At 46.5% G+C, this 17697-nt stretch overlaps 1 protein-coding gene across 1 annotated transcript; it reads right to left on the bottom strand.

Moving 5' to 3' along the window:
* Positions 1-546: 546 nt before the first annotated feature.
* Positions 547-17388, bottom strand: NAT10 (N-acetyltransferase 10). Its single transcript, XM_053981693.1, has 28 exons — positions 17234-17388; positions 15626-15717; positions 15090-15261; positions 14677-14799; positions 14288-14349; positions 13933-14047; positions 12537-12644; positions 11851-11984; positions 11398-11491; positions 10938-11036; positions 9835-9971; positions 9617-9741; positions 9166-9316; positions 8684-8780; positions 7708-7824; positions 7514-7615; positions 7333-7407; positions 6767-6883; positions 6464-6597; positions 5741-5789; positions 5219-5312; positions 5012-5122; positions 4529-4701; positions 4302-4421; positions 3603-3701; positions 3166-3239; positions 2007-2090; positions 547-975 (listed from the first exon to the last, which is right to left on the bottom strand). The coding sequence occupies exons 1-28, from the start codon at positions 17339-17341 to the stop codon at positions 882-884; spliced, it is 3060 nt and encodes a 1019-aa protein (XP_053837668.1). The 5' UTR covers positions 17342-17388; the 3' UTR covers positions 547-881.
* Positions 17389-17697: the final 309 nt, after the last annotated feature.

Genomic DNA, 17697 nt, shown 5'->3' with positions numbered 1-17697 from the left:
GTCTTTACTTTAGGATTTGCCAGGAAAAGGAGCTGTGGGATCTGCAGGTAAATACAACACAGCTGTGCCTCAGCTACAGGGATGACTCTATTCCAAACCCCCACAGCAAAAAGCCACAAGGATATCAAGACAATGCACCAGGGCACTCAGGATTGGGATTGGGACACTCCATGGCAAAGGTTTGCCTCTGGAGTCTGAGAGGCAGCAGACCCGGAGTCACAGCAAGTCCCAGCTCCAGACTGGCTCAGTTATTGCCAAGCTGCTGGGAATTCAGTGCTTGGCTGCTCAACTGGCCCCTGAGGTCAAAGAGGAGATCACACAGACAGGTTTTGGTACAATAGTGCTGATTTCTGGCAACCTGAACACAAAACTTCCCACCACAGCCAAGGGGCAGCTCTAGGCCAGCAGGGAGGCAGAGTGAGTGTGCAGTGATCAGCCAGCCCCAAAGTAGATAAAAGCCCCCTCAAGCTCCAAAGGACCACCAGAACCAGCAGCTACAGAGATCAAGGTGTGCTGCAGTGCTAAGGTAGAGTCACATTTCTGTCCTTTGTTGTCCAAACTCTTGTTTAATAAATCATAGAACCATTAAGATGCAGGAAGTTTACAGATCTGCCCTCCTGGAATGGGCATGTTGGAGCTGCTCAAGCACCTTCATCACATCCCAGTGCATTCCAGTTCCTCACTCACACTCTGCAGTCACCCTTCCTATAAAAATCTTCTCACAAACACTTGAACACTGCTCTTCCCACAATATAAACACTTGAAAAATGCCTCTAAGGATTTTTCTTCCCTCCAAAATAGTCTCTTGCTTTAGAGGAGAATGGACTTCTTAAGTACAGACCCAGCACTTGTTCATTCAAGTCAATTGATTGGCTTTTAAGTCATTTCTTCCTCTTCTGCTTTAGATCTTTAGTCTTCTTAAATTTCTTCTGTTGCTTGGGTCCTCGTGCTGTTTCTAGTTTTCTTTTCTTCTCACTGAAAAACAGGAACAAAACATCTGTTAAAAATACACTGGCTTGCCATCCAGCAGAGAATTTTTTGTTGTAAAATAGGAGAGAGAAAATTTAAACTTTGTGCTAGAAAAAGCAGAAACAATAGCCTGACTTAAATTTTATAGTGTCCTGAGATTCTCTAACCCAGAAGATCTTGACTTTTAGCTCTTGTCTTTGCTTTTCAAAACTTTATCTGTCCTAAATGGGACATCTGGATTTTAGAGTACGTAGAAAAGAAACTACTACTGATCATTTTAAGCATTTGATTTTGTCCCTGCATTGGATTCTGACTCAAGCAAACACAAGAGAATTCCAAGCTCTGATCTTTATAAGCACCTGCTAAAACTCCCTCCTTCCTGGAAGGCTTTTGGAAACTTATAGCTTCCAGCATTCATGGAAAAAAACATGAAAGGGTGGAATAGAGATCACATAATTACTTGAGCTGTCAGGCACTCCAGGAAGGGAGAATAAGTGAACAGGGAAGTCTCAGCTATAAATCCCCAGGGAAAATTATGGGAAGATTACATGCTGGGCAAGGCAGAAGAAAGAAGATGGATGAGAATTAAGGAATTGCAGAAACACAGACATTTTCCAGGCTCAAGCTCACATTTCAAAGAATTCCTCTTCCCTGAATTTGCATTTTCTCCACTGGCACCTCCAGGGGCTCCCACTCAGTGTTAGATCCCAAAGCAAATTGGGCAGTCAGGTGGAATGACTGACCCAAGGGAGGAATAGTCCCAGGTTCTGTGTGGGATCAGGGTCAGATCATCAGCAATAAAGTCAGAATTAAACAAGTTAATGAAGAGAGGACTATCCTTAGAGCAACACAGAAACACTGGGTAGTGGAGCTTGCAGCTGCTCACACCTCAATTCCCCCAGGAATACTGAGGATTTAGCCAGGACACTGAGTTCACTTAACCTGCATTTAACCCTTAGGCTTCACTCTTTTGGGAAACATTTCAACAAAGCCAGCAGGAAGAGGAGAGACCTCTGGAATATTTCAACTTCCTTTACCTTTTCAAGCTGACAATGGAGGCGTTCTTTCCTGCCTTGCTCAGCACCTCGTTCCACTCCTCATCATCCCCCTGGATAATGTACCTAAGTGGGAAAGGCAAAGGAAAAGTCAAGTCAAATTGCTAACACAGAGGGAAAAAACATAAGGTGTTTCTACTGTCAGGCACACACTACTCTGCAAACAAAGCCACTGTGCCAGCACCCAACCAAATTGGATTTGGGAAACACACACCAAGCAAAGCTAGCATGGGACAGTTTTCCTAAATCAGTCTGGGAGAAAGTGAAGAGCTGCAGTTTGCTTTTGAAAAGAGAAATTAAGACAATAATTGCTGCTCAAATAAGCTCATGTCCTGGGTGTTCAAGCACCCTGGAAATTACACCCAGATTTAAAGAGGCAAAGTAATTGTGTAGCAAAATGGAGTGACTGCTCTCCATCTCAAGTTCTTGGTGATTTGGAAGAGATAAGGCTTTGTCCACAAAGCCTCACAGTGTTGGACAAAGCCTCACAAGTTTTCTACAACCTGCATTGAAAAGTATTCAAAATAGATTTTTGTGTCTCTCTCCTCATTGAGGAGAACAAAAATCTATTTCTGGCTGAGGGAAAAAAAAAAAAAAAAAAGGAAACACAGTCCAAAATGATAAAAAGGTATGTAGCACTATCAGTGCTACAAAATAGAATTAATTTTAAAACATTCTGCTTGTATTATTTTCCTTATGTGACTGACTTGCAAGTCACTTCAAATCACATCCATTCTTGTCCTTTGTCAAACATGACAACTAAAGATTCAAAGAAGCTTATATTCTTTTTGCCAGCTGTAACAGAGGCCAATTTAGAGCCAAGCAAGACAACTTTCCTGGGACATCAGCACAGTGAACAGTGTTTATAAGACAAAAAGTGGGAGGGGAGAGCAAAGAGAGAGAATCTGTAACTCCCGTTGGTCCAGAAAGACAGAAATCTGCTGACACTTAAATAAAAGCTCTGGTTAGTTGCTCTTTTTGTGTTGATTTGGGCTTTTTTATGTTTTACCCACTGCTGACAATACACAATGGTTCTCATTTACTGATGGTTTACTGCACCTACAGTGCACAAAACCCAGCAAGACCCAGCATTCCATCCAGGGAAAAACTGGACTTGAGACCCAGGCAGATGAATTCTTACTGTGTAAGGTCCATCTCCTTCAACTTCATCACCTCCTGCTTGTGCTTTTCTTGGAATTCCTTTGCAGCCTCCTCCTGCAACAGGACAGCACAAGATGAATTAGGTCCTGATGGCAACAATGACTTTGTAATGAGAGGAAAATGCCTTTTCCCACAAATACATCCCCTAAAACAAGTATCAGCTGGTCCTGAATAGCTTCTCTCATTTATCTAATTACAATTTTACGTTATTTGTACACACAAACTTGTAATTTTCTGTGAAAACCCCATATTGCAGCTTAAAGCACAACTCCAGCTGCACATAATGCAAACCTGTCAGGTTTTACAGTGCCAGACATGGTGTGGAACCCTTTCCATCCAAGAAAATGTAATGTTTCTGCCCTCAATGGAACTCCCTGAAGTGCTTACATATGAACCAGGAATAAAGTTTGTAATTACCAAATCTTCATTTAAAGATTTCAGTGTTGGCTCCATCACAACATCCTTTGTTGCTGCCATCTGCTCCTCTACAGCTTTTTCCTGGACTGTGTTGAACAGCTGAAAATGAAACAAGCCAGCACATGTCAGACTTGGTTTTTAGAACACCACTTATCACCTCTACAATGAACTCCTAAATCCAGACTTCAGGAGCTTTGCTATCCTAAACCTTAGAGAGAAAGAAAACCAGGAACCAGTTCCAAAAGTTTCCAATTATTTCACTGGATTTCAAGTCTACGTCTAGATAACAATGGAAAATAATTTCATTTTTTCCCAAGGAAAGCTGAGATGCCACCAATGCTCTGAACAATGGCTCAGGTAACAAGGATTGTCTGCTCAGCATTCTGGTCAGGGCACTTCAAGATGGAAAACTGTAAGACAAGCACTCTTATCTGGGAAATCACCACACAGAATCATGAAGTGGTTTGGGTTGGAAGGGACCTTAAGTATCCAGCTCCAAACCCCCTGCCATGGGCATTTAAATCATTGCCACACATTTTCCAGCTGGGATTTTCCCCACCTTGCCAAGAAGTTTATGGTCAGTAACTGGGGATGTGTTAAGGATGCCCAGCTCTGATCCAGCTCTCTCTTAGCGCCGTATTTTCTGTTAATGTTGGAATTATGGTCCCACATGACCAAGGCTTGTCCTGCTGCTCTCACCTGCACCACTTTGCGGATGATCCTGTTGAAGAGTCCCATCAATTGACTGCTGGGCAGTTCCAGCTCCTTCTCCAGCTGGTCCAGAGATTTATGCTGCAGGCCAATCCCTAGGAAAAGGGCCTGGGGAAGAGACAGGTATTTCAGTCACAGAGCAAATACAGACCCACATCCCCCACCTCACTCCCCGTGCTCTCCCCAAATCCTCGCTCCACCCTGCCCACACACACCGACTGTGCAGCAGAGAGGGAGATGTCTCCCATCTGGCTGAGGAAGAACATCCTGGCAATGGTGGGAACCATGTCCATGATGAGGTGATAGTCCACCATGTTGCGGGAGTACATCTCCAGCCTCTTCAGGTCGTACGGGATGAACGCTGACTCCAGCTCAGCACGGCTGATGGCTGTGGGGACCAAAGAAAGACAGCAAGGTTGGCAATGTTCTTCAGAGCACCCAGGATCTCAGTGTTTAGCCTTTATTCAGGTGTTTAATACTTTGCCTTTAACAATTCACATTGGTTTTGCTGTAAAAGAAGTTTGTTCCCTTGCTGCAGCAGAAAAAACCCTCCAACTAACACAGACACTAAAACCCCACGAGACACAGGTTCCAAGTTCTCGCCAAAGGATTCTCCTGTTAAACATCTTGAGAAAACAGCAAATTGAGGTGCCAGGCTCCAGCCATGCTCTTACAGCCGTCCCAGTCAGGGTACTCACGTGCTTGGGGCTGCTGTTTGATATTTTTGTTCTGTAGAATATTCAGTGCCAAGGAGGGAGAGAAGGTGCTGAACTGGTAGGAAAGCAGGGAAAGGAAGCGCCTTCTAAAATCTACAAGGCAAGAGGACAAAATAAATTACCCCAGTGGACCTCTAGAGTAATAAACAGCCCAGAGGGTTCTTGCAGAGTCAGCAGGACCAGAGTTACCTTTCCAGAAGGCAGTGAGCCAAGGTTCCTGCTCAGAGTCCTCTTCATTGAGCATCTTCAGCATGATGCAGGAATGCTCCCCCGTCAGGTCATTCTGAAAAATAAAATACAGTTCTGTGATTCTGTGATGGATTTCCCAACACCCCATGAACCTTTTGCACTTTGTGCTCAGCTAAATCAACAACAACAAATGCATCAACTGCTACTGACCACCTCCACCTAATGGAAAACCTATGAACTTCTAGAATTTGGTAAATCTCAGCTATTTTACTAATAACCAGTTAATAGCCCTCAACAGCTCTATATTTTTATGTGCAAACTACTTGGAGGCCCACATTCACAACCCTAAAACTCTACTCCTTAACTATAGTCCCAAAGAACAAAAATGAAGATAAACCAAGCCTTAAAAGCAGCCTCAGCAAACCTTCCTACCCCAAATCCCTTCTCACAGAATCTACTGGAATGCATGCCCAGGGATTTCAGCAGGGCTGGATTTTCACTCAGGAACAGTGTGGTACTTACAGGGGTCTGCCTCAGATAAACTGGCACAAATCCAGCACGCTTCCAAAACCTGGGAAAAGGAGGAAACACACTGAGAATAGAGCACACAGTAATAAATTGTGTTTGTACACACAAACTTGTAATTTCCTGTGAAAACCCCACATTGCAGCTTAAAGCACAACTCCAGCTGTACATGATGCAAACCTGTCAGGTTTTATCTCCCTTACAGTGACAGATGTGGTGTGAAACCCTTTCCATCCAAGAAAATGTAATGTTTCTGCCCTCAAGGGAACTCCCTGCAGTGTTCACACATGAAACAATTGAGCTGTTGACCACACAGTAATACATTTATTTGCTGTACCAGGACAGCTGGTGAGAAGCAAGCACAAGTCTCTAAGACACTCCAACAATCAGTGCAAATGAGCACTGACAGAAAGCAGGAACAGCACCCACCTGACTGAGGGTCCAGCTCAGGGGAGTGAAAAATGATGACTGTGATGTCAAAAAATGCACAAACTTTCAAGGTGCTGTGAAAGGCATTTACATGGGTCAGGAAAAAAAAAAACACCAACTCTGAAGTCAGCAGCACCTCAAGTTTCTACAGGTCACAGGGATGAGAATTTAACCACTCCCTACCTATCACAGGCTGTTCTTACTTCTACACCCTGGAAAAACTGGGCAAGTAAAGCTCATTATCAGTTTAAGAAGAGCAAGATGTAACTGGGAAATAGAATCATGTCCTACTTGAGCAATCTGGGCGTCAGGCCATAAGACACCCCGAGATAGTCCAGGTGCTCAGCTTGTCTCTCACTCAGTTTGAGCAGCAAAGGAGGCAAATCTTTCCGGGGTGTCACAACCTCTTCTAATAAACCAACAGTCTGGAAAAGAAAGTGGGAATGGGTTTGAAGCAATCCCCACAGAAAGCTGCAAATTAAAGCTCTTCTTCTGCATGAAAAGCAAATCTGACTATTTCCTCCCTACAGAGTGGAGACTTACAGGGGAAATGACGCAGCTTAGCATGACAGAAAATAAAAAAAATTACCATACCTCACTGCTCACAGTTGTGATTTCTTTTGGCTTTTGAACTGCTTCTTCTTCCAAACATGGGAATTTGCCCTCGTAGTACATCTGCAGCAAAGTCAGAGCTCTGCTGCCATAGCCCATCTGTGAGGAAACAACAACACACTGTAAGCAAAATGATTTTTTCTCTGATTTTTAATATAGGGCAACAACGTTCTCCCCTTAAAACCCATTAACAATCAGTCACGGCAAAAATGCTTTTTTTGGCCATGTGGCAGCTCCAGGGAGAAGGACAGTACAGAACCAGGGTGTCTGAAATCAGCATCAGCCCTGGTAGTTCAGGGCTGTGTAGTAATTCTTGGGGCTAAACTCTGGCAATCAGAAAATGCCAAACACTTGGTAATGTGACAGTAAATATCCCTGGATCGTGTATGGTGGCTCAGGATGCTCCCATGCTGCCTAGGGAGCACTGGTTTGGTGCCTTGAGCTTAAAATGCTAAAAACTGGAGGAACTGCAATGTTTGCCCTGTTCCTGAGCTCTGCCTGGAGAGCCATTTCCCTGGCCCCACCACAGCTGGTCCCAGGTACTTTACCCCCTGGTAATCCGGGTGAACCGCGATGCGAACGACGCGCCCACCGGAGAGGCCCCCAAAATCCGGATCCTGGAACTGCACAGGGAACAAAAAGTCCATTTAAAGGACACAGCTGGGCACTCTGGAGAAAAGAAATACATGAAAAACACCCTGGGTGCCAGTGCACAGCCAAATCACCCACCTGCTCTGAAATGGTCCAGGGAATAAGATCACCAGAGGCTTTCTTTCCCCTGGAGAGGCTGTTCATGATGGACTGGCGGGAGATCTCTCCCTCCATGCACACCTGCCAGGAAAGACACAAAATCATGAACACAAAATGCTTCCTCCTGCTCAACTAGACCAGGACCAAAACTGACATTCAAGTCATTCTCTTACCTGAACAACAGCCAGCACTTCTGGTAACGAATTCTGGGTGGGTGGAACAGGTGGCAAAAGGCAGAAGAGATGATGGGCAGGGGCATCAGAGAGCATCTGGAGGTCATTGGGGGAGTTCTGGAGGGTGAAGACATCAGAAAGATCAAAAACTGTCCAGAGAAACACAGAATACCCTGAGTTGGAAGGGACCCATCAGGATCGAGGCCAGCTCCTGGCCCTGCACAGGACAATCCCCAAAAATGCCACAAATGTGCCTGAGAGTGTTACCCAAATGGTTATTCCATGAGGAGAGCTTCAAAGTCCAGCTGATTTCTAAACAATCCCTCTATTTTCCAAATTTAGAGCTATTAAGAAATTTGGAACTTGTACAGTGCTGAGGGATGGAGGAGCTCCCAGGTCAGCTCATGGCTGTCACACCCCCAGACATCTGTTCTCCTCAAGGGAAACCTTGTGCTCTAATATGTATGAACCTGAACTTCCTATTTTCATATAGCTCCTTACTGCCTAAGTACCAAATCCTATTTTTTTTAAGCCTCAGATTTTTAGAACTCAGTAGTTCAGCACTTCTGGACTTCCCCACTCACATTTACAGATCATCCCTGGCCTTGAAACCTTGAGATTAATTATTCCTCTTTTCAGTCTCATAATGGTGCTGCTCTTGATGAACTTGAGGCCACCAGAACATGGTAAAGAGAAATTGCAAATGAGGTTCAGCACTGATAAAATCCTGACAAGCTTAGAGGCTCATTTGGAACTTCAGTCTCCCCATTTTCTCAAGGCAAAAATATTCCAGACTATGTATGTACAGCCAGAACCAAGGCAGAGATCTCAGAGAAAGGAGAACACAGCTCTGTACACAACAAGAAGCAGCAGAAGCTGTTGAGAAATCTCAGGCTGTCGAAACAAGCACTGCTGTCCCCAGAAAATTCCCACAAAAACTGGGAATGAAATTGGATGGAAGAAGCCCAAGCCCTACCTTGTAGTGTGAAGCCACATAGAGGGCCATCAGCCTCTGCAGGAAAACTTCTGATGCTCTGTGGTAACAAAAGAGTGTGTCTCTATTTACATAGTATCTAAACACAGGGATTAAGGAAAAAACCTCATTGGGAACCAGGAAAAAGCTTCCTGTTGGTTTATTTTCAATATCTGGGCCACAAACTGGCTTGTCTTAAGACTCCACAGCTTAATCTACAAGAATAAATGATGTTGGGCAGTGTTTGCAGCTTTCACACCTTTCACCTGAAAGATAAACCTTTCGTAACTCCAACAAGGGCTTCCCTTCAGGCAACCCCTCCTTGAGGCTGTCTCTGCAGCAAAACTGGGGATTGGTGATGTCCTGGCAGCACACACCACCAGTGCCATGAGAGCTTAACTCCAGGAGTGAGGTCTTAGGGAAAAGATCGTGCGCTGAGCTTATCCCAACCATCAACCAGGCTGAGAACCTTTCAGCGAGGATACAGGTCACAGGTGTCTGGCAGAGGGCAGCCAGAGATGATCCTGGTGATGTTGAGGCAGTCCAAGCACAGGAGATCATTCAGCCACTTCTCCACGGGGTCCCCAGGCGCGTACCTGATGGACTCGTGCAGGGACACCTCGTGCAACGTGCGAGCTGCAAGGGTTGCAAAGGACACTCTGCTGGAAGCCACAGCCAGACAGGCACCCCACAGGATCCCTGTGCTCTGAAGGGCTCCCAGATTAGAAAACTCTCAGCTGCTGATTTTTCACCTTTTACAAGCCTTCCATCTGAAACTTGTGAGGGAAAGCCAGCAGAGTTCTGTCATTTCCCCACACAAGCCCCTTGCCACAGCTGCAAAGCACATGGATGGGTGGGACAGCCGTGGGATCAGGCTGACAGCAGCCCCAGGACACACACAGGTTGTGTGGGACACACAGCCCAGAGGTGCTGTACCTGAGGTGAGCTTGGCAGTGGCTGTGGACTTGTTCTCTGCTGTCAGGGTCACCTGGCTCTGGGCGCTCTGCTGGCGGAGCTGCTGGATGAGCTTCAGGGACAGCGACCGCCCGGTGCCCTCGTACCTGGGAAGCAGCACACAGAGAGCCTGAGGGAAGCCCAGGCAGCCATCCAGAACTCTGGGGAAGCCCAGCATGGAATGGCTGCTCCAGCCTTACCCATTGATGGTGGAAGCCATGAACACCAGGTAAGGGCCCAGCAGGTTCTTCACCAAGGGCAGAGGAATGGCAGCAGCTTCGTCGATCACCACGAGCTCGGCCTGGCCCAGCTTCACAGAATCAGCAGGGTGGATATACTGCAAAGGAGGGGACACTGTCACTGCCAGCAGCAGCCATCAGGGAAACACCAGGATTCACAAAGCTGGAGCCCTGGAAAGCTCTTTGCTGTCCCTGGTCCCCTCAAACACCAAGCCAGTGACTGAGATGTGGAAAAACAGAAAGGCAGAAGAGGGTTTATGTTGCCCTAACAAGGACTGGCTCCCACATCTTGTTTGGCACAACTCCACAGGAATTCATCTGCAGAGGTGAGGAAAATAAAGGAAATATAATCACTAAAAGCACTTCCTGCACTGCTTCTAATGCCTTGTGAAGGCTGACCTAGAACAGAGGCTAGACAGAAAAGAATAAAGTAGGGATTTACTAAAAGGCCTCAATGGATGCACCTTGGGCAGCACAAGAGCCCAGCCTGGGCCGCACCCAAGATGAACCCAAAATGGTCACAAAATGGACAACTGGCCATGAGGTCTCACATTTTTACAAGTTCTGGTTCATTTGCATATTGGAGTTATTTGTCCAATTACAGCTTCAGCTTATGAAGTTCCATCCTCTTTGTTTTCCTCTCTTCAATTCACCATTGTTATGCTTTTTGGGCCTGAGGCTGTAACAGCTGTCCTTGGTTCTCAAGCTGGAAAAGGAATTGCTTTGTCTGCCTACCCTGTGAAGAGACCTTACTATGAAGCTCAGAGTTACACACTAAAGCAGCACAGAATCTGAAAAATATGAAAGCTAAAACTTAAGGGATCACTCCTTTCACCTCCCTTTGCTTTTGTTTTGGGAGAAACCCACGAGGGAGCTTTGTCATCTACAAGTTGAAAGAGAGAAGGTATTTTGAGGAAGTCACTCCCTGAAAATCTGCCTTACAGCAAAACCCACCAGGACAGTTCCACATCACACAGAATGAACATGCTTAAAATCAAAACAACTTCAACACTGGCAAAAACTACAGCCAGGAAGAAAACTGGAAAGGCAAGAATGCCAATTACCTGGATGGTCTGCCTGTGCTCCTTGAACACATTCACTCTGACCACTGCCTTGTTGAACTCCGGATTTAAGGACTGAACAATCTCATAGTCCAGGTGTTCCTGGAAAATCACATTTTTAAACAATATAAAAAGCCAAGATTTAAGAAAAAAAATAATTTACCACCATCAAAGTAAACTCAGACACTGTTATTTCACATTCTAATCAAAAATTCTTATAAAAGCTTCTAAGGCCTGAGAACTGGGAAATTATTTACTGATGTTATAATCTGCTTCACAAAGAAACTGGTTTACCCTGCTTAAAAACAGAGAAAGAAACACAACTCTACCACGATTCCTTTTCTTGCAGAACATGGTAAAAAAGGCTGGTAGCAAATATATGTAGCCAAAATCACAGATGAGGTGTAAAACTGCCTAAGCAGGAATGCTTTGAAAATATTGTAAAATAGTCTGCTCCCCTCACCTGATACTGCAGTGCATCAAAGCCTTTAAATATAAACTCAAAGAGAGTGTGAAGGTTGTCAGGGCTGGGAGATGTGACAAAGATATTGGAGTAACTGCAGAGAAAAAAACAAAACAAGAGCTGAACCATTTTTCTAACAAATTTTACCATGTAAGTACTAAATGGGATGGGTTTTAATAGGAGGGGTTGACTTCACCTAATAACCAAAACACAGCAGGTTCCTATAGACACTTACCTCGATTTATGTGTGATTATTTTGAGTTTTAAGAAAAAATTGACCAAAAAATACAATCTTATAAAGATATAATCTTGTATCAAAAGATACAAGATTAAAAATGAGGGATTTAAGATTGGAAATTACAAATATATTCAGATCCTGTCATCTTGGTGGGTTTTTTTTTTAACTCAGGGATGCAGATAAGGCCTGGGGGATTGGAGTGGGGGATCACTCACCCAAAAGCTACTGCTCCAGCAATGGCCAGCCCCAAAGCAGCAGATTTCCCTCGTCCCCTGGCTGCTGTTAATGCCACAGTGCTCCTCAGGGTCTTCTCAGAAATGGCTTCAATGAATTTTAGAACTGCTTTTGCCTGAGGATTAGAAAACCCCCAGGAAACAGCGTTGGAGTTTCTCTCACCCCAAGACCTGCCACACACAGAGAACCTCAGCTCTGGCCAGCACACCTGATGACTTGAGAAGGCTGACCTAGAACAGAGGCTAGACAGAATTAAAGAATAAAGCAGGGATTTATTAGAAGGCCTCAATGGATGCACCCTGGGCATCACAAGAGCCCAGCCAGGGCTGCACTCCAGGTGAACCCAAAATGGTCACACAATGCGCCACCGGTCACGGGGTCTCTCACTTTTATAAGTTCTGCTCCATTTGCATGTTGGAGTTAATTGTCTAATTATAGCTTCAGGTTATGAAGTCCCATCCTTCTTGTTTTTCTCTCTTCATTCTGCCATTGTTTATGATCTTGGGTCTGAAATTTGGATCATTTGTCCTTGGTCTACCTACCTTGCTTTGTCTCCCTGCCCTGTGAAGAGAGCTTACTATGCCCTACTATGAAGCTCAGACCTACACACTAAAGCAGCACAGAATCTGAAAAATGTAAAAGCTAAAACCTGAGGCATCACACCAACCTGATCCAGGGTTTTGCAGCCATCCACCAGCACTCCCACGGGCTGTGTGTCCTGCAGGCTCTCCTTCAGCTCCCTCAGCTCTAAGTCCTGGGGCCCCAGGCTCTCCTCCTACGGACACACAACAGGATGAGCCAAGGATACTTCAGCACAATCCTACCTTTGTGGTGTCTTCTGACACCTTTGGTCAGTCAGAGAAAAGGATCTGGAAGGAAAAGTTAGCACAAGAAGAATGTATTCCCCAAAACCATGAGAATTTATATGGACAGACATGTATTTAACAGTTAAATTTCCAGGCATCTTCAGGAGAATGGTCACAAAGCGGTTCCCAATCCTGACTTCCCCAGGCTTGGAAGGAAAAAAGGGAAGGATTTTGCAGTAATTACAAATGGCACTGATAGGAAAAACAGATTAAAGTGTTCTGAATAATTTAATTCATTTTTCAGTCTTTGGACATTCATGATCTTTGTTACACCTGCCACATGAAGTATCCATGCAGGGGGAAGAACTACTGCATCACCAATACCAAAATAATATCAAGATCTTCAGAGCTAAACAATAAACTTGGACACAAACAAAACCAGTTTTAGATGAGAATGAAGGCTGATTTTCCTGGTTGTCACTTAAAATTCCAAAGGCATCAGCCTCTCCAGCCAACAAATAAGCATTTGTGCTGCTGTCAGTGTTGTCCTAATGATAAAAGGAGGTTGTTTTATTTATTTATTTTATTTAAAATCAGTACCCTATTAGAATGCTTTTACCATCTCTGACAGAACCTGTGTTGGTTATTTCTTAGGCCACACAGCACAGCTTAAATGCTTCAAGATTTCTGTTTACAACTGGTTCCACTTTACTGCAGTCTACAACTGGAAGTGATAAAAGGATACATTTCTAACAGTGCAAAAATCTGGATTATCCTCAGGGAATTCTTCCTGGAATGTGACACTGTAACTCAGAAATTGAAACAGCTGCCACAGCTTCCAGCTGTGTCCTGAGCCTGCAATATACTTATTTCCAAAATGTTCTCCCACCCTCCAACTGCCAAAAAAGTATTTTTATTGGTTTTGTCCCATCTGTCCATCAACTTGAAATCCCTCTATGCAACCACGATCAAGCTCCACCTCACTGGGCTGAGCAGTACAGGAAAATTAAATAAGGGCAAACACAAAAAGAGACAGGACAGAAAATTAAAAAAAATAAGCAGAATATAGAAAAAAACAGCTCCCCAAGCTTCACCCCCATAATTGCTGCAGAACATTCTGCTTCCTCTCTGCAATGCCATCCTTTGATATAAATCAGGGTGAAATGAAAAAAAAATCCCTGTTTTTAAATCTTTAATACCCCTTGGCCAACTCAGAGGGATTTGTTCCAGGGAAAAGGGCTGGGATCACTCACTGACCTGGGACTGCGGGGGCACAGGAGTGATGTTGGCAGCGTGGCTGGAGATGGGCAGGATGTTCAGCTGGTCATCGATCACCAGGCAGGTCTTGCACGAGGCCAGGGACAGAATGAACCTGGGCAGGCAGAGAAACCTCAGTAAAAACCCAGCAGCACTCCCTGGTGGTTCATCTGAACTGTCTTCTAAACACAGAGCATTCACAGCTCCCCACAGCTGAGCTGCAAGTCCAGCTTCCAATAAAAGGCCTGCTCCAATGCAGACCTGTGGGATGTTTTCCCATCAGGAATACCCAGTGCTGTTCCTGGTGCTTTCTTTGGGCTGACAGCCCAGATCCTTTGCACTCCGAGTCCCTCACCTCTCATTGAACCTCCCCACCACATCCTGGTGGGCCTCTGTCCTGTACCGGGAGTGAACGTCCTGAAAGAAAAAGGGAAGAAAACAAAGAAAATGTGACAGTGACATTTGCAGGATTATGACCCCTTCTTTCCCACTCTTGTGTCTCCATTTTCATCCACAGCACATCCCAGACAGGATCCTGACTTTGTGGTGAAACACCCACATCTGCAGCATTTCAGAAACGCCTGAGCGTAACAAATCCCATCCCATCGCCTCCCATTCCTGAATGAAGGAGCAGGAAAGATGATGGAAGGAAGATAACAGCCCATAATAGAATCAATAAATACCCACCCAGCATCACCTCAATGCAGCTGCTGGTAGAGAAGAGACACTTAGTGCTGCACATACCATGGTCATTGTATAGAGCTGCTTCAGGGAGTTCATAGTTCTCAGCAGAATCACCACAATTCCACCACCTTCCACTGTCTCCACAGTTCTGGCCAACAGGTTTGGAGTCAAGGCTTCAAAATCCTGGGCAGTAAAAAGAACTTCAGAGTTGCCCAGAGTCCAGCAGTGCAGCTGGCTCCTACTGAAAGGCACAGAAAGCCTAAAAACTTTATTCCTCGAAGTTTAATTCACACTTAAATTTGCACTAAGCAATGCCCTATTCCACCTCCTGTGTGAGGCCACCTCACCCTCACACAACTCGTGAGGGATAAGCAAGGCCACCAAAACTGAAGTGACAGAAGCAGCAAATCCCACTCCTGCAACATTTCAACTGATTATTGTGAAGCTCTTTGGGGAGCCAAGGAATTCCTGACCTGAAGGACACACATTCCAAAGGTGTTCCCAAGGATCTTGTGAGTTTCGTTGTAGTAGCAGTAGCGGATGTTTGTGGCTGCTATGAACAGCTCGAAGGGATCATCGTCCTTGATGTTCAGAGTTCCACTCTTAATCTTCTTCTGCAGCTGCCTCATCCTCTTCTTCCTGTGGCTGGGGGGGGAAAAACCATACAGGAGTTTTCTTGGGAAAGGGTTTGAGGAAAGTGTGCTCTGGAAGTCAGAGCTCAGTCCTTAATATGACTGAGGTTAAACAGCTGAGGAACCCGAGGTCTGAAGTTAAAAGGGTGAGGGGGAGCTTGGCCCAGGGCAGCAGAGTCAGCGTTAGAGCTAAAGGGGAAAAACCAGAGGTACTTTCTGCTGGTGTCAACTCTGTTATGTTAAGCCAAATTTCAGTCCTGGAAGAACAGATTTCTCCCAGCTGCTCCAGGACCAGCCCTGGCTTCTCCTCCCACCCAAGCCCTCAGCCTCCAGCGCCGCCTCCCCGGGGAGCAGCAGGACACCCGGGGCTCTCTCACCTGCTGAAGCCCAGCTCCTTCTTGTAGCACCAGAGCACAGAGGGCCTGGCCTTCACCGTGGCCTTGGACAGCATGTGGTGAAGGATGACGACCTGCCAGGGCACACAACACTCACAAACAGCTCTCAGGGAGCGCCACAAAGCAGAGTGTTTTTTCTGAAGTTAATTTTACACCTGTATTTCCACCGTGCAGAACACAGGCACGAAGCCGAGCTGTGTCTGTGCCTTCCCCAGGGCTGCAGGACACTGGGTTTTACCTCCAGTTTCCTCAACTCCCTTCTCTGGCAGAACCAACACTGATCATTCCAGGCTAAACACACTTTTGTCTCTTACAGACAATCCATTCGTATGGATTTTCCACAGAGGGTTTCAGTGAACACAACCAGACCTGGGAGGTGCCAGAACCCATCAGTAAATAATGCTAACACTCCTCTACTGTCACCTGAATAACTCATTCTTTTGCAAGTTTTTTTTTTGTTTGTTTTTTTTTTAATAATTAGTTTATTTTATTTTCCCACAGACTGGAAATAAATGAATTATCAGTTACACAGCAGCTAGAACAGAACAGCAGCAGGAGCAGGGCAGGGATTGTTCCCCTCTGCTCAGCACAGGGGAGGGCAAAATCCTGGGCTCAGCTTTGAGCCCCTCACTGCAACAAAGACACTGAGGGGCTGGGGTGTGTCCAGGGAAGGGAATGGAGCTGGGGAAGGGCTGGATCCAGCACCAGGAGTGGTTGAAGGAGCTGGGAAAGGGGCTCAGCCTGGAGAAAAGGGGGCTCAGGGGGGACCTTCTGGCTCTCCACAAATCCCTGATGACAAAGGGCAGCCAGGTCAGGCTCTGCTCCCAGGAACAAGAGGAGAGGAAATGGCCTCAGGCTGTGCCAGGGGAGGTTTAGGTTGGATATCAGGCAAAATTTCTTCCCTGAGTGGGCTGGCAAGTCCCCATCCCTGCAGTGATTTAAAAGCCATGGAGATGTGGCACTGGGGGACGTGGGTTAGTGGCTGCTTTGGCCTTGCTGGACTCAGTGATCTGGGAGGGCTTTTCCACTCTGAACAATTCTGTGGTTCTGTGAATGGACTTATCCTAAACCATCGTGGGTTTGCCGTGCTGTTCTTCCCCTCCCCACTCGAAAAACACAAGGCCAGAGTCCCTGAAGAAAAACGCGTTTAGCACTTGATTTCCTCCACACAACTTCACCGAGCAGGTTCATCTGCGAGACAGCTCAAAGCCCACTCTGAGAGAGAAACCATCACCGGGTGGTGATCACCATCACCATCAAGGGCAGAACCGAGGGGAAAAAACCTCCAGCTGGCCAGAAAGTTTAATATCCTTTGACTCAGTTAAAAAAACAAACAAACCAAACCAAACCTACCAACCGCAGCCTGTCCTGAGTTTCACTTGATGCTCATGAGCTCAGGGAGGTCTCACACACCATTTCCAACCTCTCTGTCCCTGCGAGTTCCCTCCCCCTCAGGCCTCACTGCTCTGCCTGCGGCTGGCAGGGTTTAATTCCTGCTGGAGGCAGAGCGCAGCAGGGACTGAGGAAGTGCGGCAGGCCCGGGCGGGTCTCGGCACCCGCAGCCCCCGCGCCCCTTCGCCACGGCGGTACCTGGTCCTTGCCGCGGTCGCCCACCACCACGAACAGGCTCCGCTGCCGCTCCGCCACGCCGTTCTCGATGAGGACGCGGATGCGGTTGTCCACCTTGCGGCGCTGCATGGCTGCGGCTCCCGGCGCCGCTCCCCGGCGCCGCTCCCGCTGCACCACGTGGGGGCCACGTGAGCCCGGGCGCGGGCGCCGCGCAGCGTGGGAGGACCCCGGGGCTGCCCTCGCCGGCCGCCTGCGCCACGCGTCCGTAGATCTAAGAAGCCATTTCTGTACAAACACACGTGAAAACACACACTGCTCTGTCCAGCGAGCGCTCAAGCAGAGCAACTGAAAGGAGCTGTCCACGTGGGAATGGGCTCCTGTGCCCAGCCGCCTCCCAAAATCCCTGCGAGACACAGAGCAGCCCCTACTACCCCTACCGCCCACAGCTTTCCTTTCCCTTTTTCCCTTTCCCCCTTTCCTTTCCT

Source organism: Vidua macroura, chromosome 6 (assembly GCF_024509145.1).
Source record: "Vidua macroura isolate BioBank_ID:100142 chromosome 6, ASM2450914v1, whole genome shotgun sequence".
Taxonomy (NCBI): Eukaryota; Metazoa; Chordata; class Aves; order Passeriformes; family Viduidae; genus Vidua; species Vidua macroura.
This window is presented reverse-complemented; position numbering and strand designations above follow the sequence as displayed.